Source organism: Salvia miltiorrhiza, chromosome 8 (genome assembly GCF_028751815.1).
Source record: "Salvia miltiorrhiza cultivar Shanhuang (shh) chromosome 8, IMPLAD_Smil_shh, whole genome shotgun sequence".
NCBI classification, from domain to species: Eukaryota; Viridiplantae; Streptophyta; class Magnoliopsida; order Lamiales; family Lamiaceae; genus Salvia; species Salvia miltiorrhiza.
The window spans coordinates 36252748-36256581 of NC_080394.1; the positions used below are offsets into that span (position 1 = coordinate 36252748).

At 34.0% G+C, this 3834-nt stretch overlaps 1 protein-coding gene across 2 annotated transcripts; it reads right to left on the minus strand.

The window, feature by feature from the left end:
• Nucleotides 1–1326: 1326 nt before the first annotated feature.
• On the minus strand, nt 1327–3440 carry LOC130997959 (uncharacterized). Of its 2 annotated transcripts, XM_057923394.1 has the most exons (4): nt 2892–3440; nt 1956–2066; nt 1756–1836; nt 1327–1664 (listed from the first exon to the last, which is right to left on the minus strand). In XM_057923394.1, the coding sequence occupies exons 1-4, from the start codon at nt 3132–3134 to the stop codon at nt 1584–1586; spliced, it is 516 nt and encodes a 171-aa protein (XP_057779377.1). In that variant the 5' UTR covers nt 3135–3440; the 3' UTR covers nt 1327–1583. The 2 variants fall into 2 exon arrangements, with proteins under 2 accessions (XP_057779377.1, XP_057779376.1); XM_057923393.1 differs by having other exon boundaries at nt 1327–1836.
• Between the last annotated feature and the right edge of the window lie 394 nt (nt 3441–3834).

Genomic DNA, 3834 nt, shown 5'->3' on the forward strand with positions numbered 1-3834 from the left:
TTGGTAATAATAAAATGTTCAATTTTGTTAAAGAAAAAATAATAAAATATCCAAAAATAGTTTGAACTTATAGAACCAAAGCATCTCAAAAATAAAGAAAAGTGAAATGATGAGACTTTATAATATTTTATCATTTTTTTATTTTTATATCTAAATATTCTAAGTTATGTACTCGGGTTTCGGGCTAGCCCATCGGGTTAGTCGGGTCGACCCTATCGGGTGCCGGGCTATTTGGTTACGGGCTAATCAGGTTGTAATTTTTATCGGGTTGAAAATATTCAACCCTAACCCTCTCGGATGGCAGGTTAATCGGGCCAGCCCACGGGTTTCGGGCTAGATTGACATCCATACAAATTTTAATAAAAAAAATTATTAAATAAGTTTTTCTGTTGATGTAACTATTTTTTTTTTTTTTGATAAACTGTTGATGTAACTATTAAATAAGTTTTTGAAGGTATTAATAGTGAAAAAGAATATTGATAATGTACAAAAAAGTTCTACATTGAATATATGGATAATAATAGAGAAAAAAAATCTCACATTAAATGTAAAATTATCAAATTATATGAGATCATATCTAAAAATAAATACATATATATATTTGATGATGCATCAAAAAAGAAAAGAATGCATAATTTTAAGGACGAAAGAAATAACAAATTCCAAGCACCTATAAATAATTTCATATAGGTTGACGAAACACAACTCAATTGGTTAAAAGTTTAAGTCGGCTTGAAGAATTAGTGTGTGCATGTGTGAGGGCGCAGCTCTCAAAAAACAATTTCATGCACATTTATGAAATAAACACCAAAAAGCAACCAAGCATATTTTATAACTGAAAAACATACTACATAACATTTAACTCCAAAAATAGTGATGCATAATGAGAATCATGCGATGCCTTCAGTTTGCTTCATTCCGACTCTAGCTAACAATTCATCACTTTCAAGCATGCTGAGATGTCATCACACGATGCCTTGATCGAGAATCTTAGTGATTACATTGCAATCAACAAAAGCCAAAAATTTAGGTTGAAGCAAGTAAAAGGAAAGCAAACAGCCGATATTCCAAAGTTGGTTGCACACCAGATCTCCTATTCCAAAACGGACATGTGATAGGAATAGCATCACTATGATGCAAAAAAGGCATAATTACACTAAACACAAGGAAATAATTGAACTCAAGATTCATGTGAACAGAAACATAGGATTCCCAGGTATTGTTTCTGGGGAATCCTAGGAAAAACTTTCTTGCAGTGAAACTACTTACATAACTCAAAAAAGGGCAACAACTAGAAACATACAGAAAACTAACAGAAACAAAAGAGAGAGAGAAAAAAAAGACCTTAGAAGAATACATAGTTTTTCAGACCTGTTTTAGTTACAAACCTGTTTAAGGAGTTACCCTTCCTAAAATTAGAACACTTTCCATCAACAGCTAACTCAACAAACAAGATACAAAAGAAAAACTTTAGAATACAACCAAACCCAAGAAACACCAAAATATATTAAATACGAAATGCCTTTTATCTTAAATACACATCACACAATATCCAAATCAGAGATGAGAGGGGTCAAACAACATTAGGCGATGCGTATTGTTTCTATGTTCTTGCTCAGCTCCTCCAGCTTCTTCAGCCTCATCCGCTCGCTTTCACTCACCAGCTGAGTAAAAAACATAGCTCGTTATTAACTTAAGCTCACGGGCATTTAGTGTGTGATTAGAATGGATAAGCAAGATTAGTTTTGCCCTCACCTCCATCAATTTAGTGATTAGCTGTACTTTCTCTTTGTTCTTCTCATTGAATGCTTCTAGAGCTTCTTTGTACTCCCTCTCCTGCGATAATAGATTCAAGAGCAGAATCGAAATTTTTAGAGACTAATCAATCTAATTCACCTAGTTAAAGGAAGAAGAACTCTGCTAATTAATTCATCAATGAGATAACAGTATATCACCTTCTTCTGGCATGTTTGCCCCAATGGCTTTAACTCCTTGTTAACAGAGTCGATTTTCTTGCGAACAAAGGAGACTTCCTTCTTCATTGGGTCTGAGAGGGCATCTAATTCCTGATAATTCATTTTAATGTCGAGTAAGTAATTGATTATGGCAACATAATATACATTTCAACACTTGCTACATGAACTTCTACAACAGTTTCGTATTTACAGGCAATTACCCCATTAAAGGTGATTGTTCAAATCAATTTTTTATGCATATGAAAAAATGAGGTACTAATTTGTCAATAATATATGCAGAGGCATCAAATAGCATTAGTTTTCAAGAATCTCTGTATGGGTGAATCTTCTGAGCTCGAATATGCATATACTCCAACTAAAAAACTCCAAACATAAATTGGAAAAAAAAAAAAAAAACAAAAAAAAAAAACAAAACAAAACAAAAAAACAACAATATCGTGGTTTGCAGGTGGAAATCTAGATATTCACAACTTTAGCCATGACAAAACAGACAAATTAGGGCAAAAACCATCTTAAAAAATCAAAATTCTGTTCAAAGATCTGGTCTGACTTGAAAACAAAAAGGGATAAGAAACAAGAAATCCGTAAAATTGAGAATAACTTGTACAGATATTTTACCCATAACAACACTTGACAGTTAAAAAGCCCTTTTGCCCTGAATAACGGGAAAAAAAATTCAAAAAAAAACAAAAAAAACAAAATTCAGAAGGAAGAAAGGCACAAATCCAAGGGAAAACCTAAACAACTATAGGAAAATTTTAACAATACCCATGAACCGCAACAACACAAGCCCCAAAAACAAGCACAATTTTCAGCAAAATAAGAAAATAAAGGATACGAAACCCTAGGGAAAAACAGCGTCGATTAAGCCCCAACAATTTGGTTCGAGAGAGAGAGAGAGAGAGAGAGAGAGACCTCACGGATGACGGCCAAACGCTTGGTTTCTTCTTCAATTCGGCCGAGCTGAGCTTGAACTTTCTCCTTAACTTCCATCTTCTTCTTCTCAATTTCCTCCTCCTTGGCCCTGAAAGTGGAGAGAGCGGATTTGGACATCTCCTCGTCTTCCTTGGAGAGAGTGCCGTTGAAGCTGAGGCTCCCAGAAATCTGGCCCGACTGCATAGATTGCTGGTTTTCAAGCGTCCTCTGCGTCTGCATCATTGCTCTTCTCGCACACGAAAACCTTCTCCTCTCTTGATTTCTCCTCTTTATTATCTCTTGCGGATGGCCTCTTTTGCTCTTTTTTCAGCCTTGGGGGGCTTCTTTCTCTCGCCCTTTAATTCGCTTTTGCTTTTGCTTTTGGAATGATGAGAGAGAGAGAGGTTTTTCTCTTGGGTTCCTGTTTGCAGGTGCTTATGAACAAGGGTGGAATGAAGGGGTCTCTCTCTCTTATGTTTAAAGTAAGGAAAGCCAGCTTAGCTTATGGCTTTTATGACCCACTATTTCAAATTATTCTACCTCATTTCTATTTCTTTAATCATATTTTTCTACTTCTTTTCTTTACTGCCATTACCTATTCACTTATTTCAGTGGAGATAATTAAACTTCATTATTTTATTTTATTTTATTTTTTAAATAAATTAGTAATATTAAATAAATAAATTTAAAGATGACGTTACAAGAGACTCGAACTCAAAATTTTTAATTTTAAACATTAACCCTTTATTACTTGGTCAACACACGCGCAACCAAACTTCATTATTATTAATAGGGCATAACTTTTTGCATACCATTTTTTAAACTTTAATTTCAATTTCCACATAATGAATATCAGTCGGATCTCTCAGGAATTTTTTTTGGCAAATAAAACAATCAATAAATGTAATTTGTATTTTGGATTAGGATTCTTTTACCGAGAATC

Coding starts and splice junctions, on each gene's coding strand:
- LOC130997959 (XM_057923393.1), bottom strand. CDS start 3,134: ATGATGCAGACGCAGAGGACGCTTGAAAACCAGCAATCTATGCAGTCG. Junction 2,067..2,891: donor GTTTGGCCGTCATCCGTGAG/GTCTCTCTCTCT, acceptor ATGAATTATCAG/GAATTAGATGCCCTCTCAGA. Junction 1,837..1,955: donor GGCAAACATGCCAGAAGAAG/GTGATATACTGT, acceptor CTATTATCGCAG/GAGAGGGAGTACAAAGAAGC.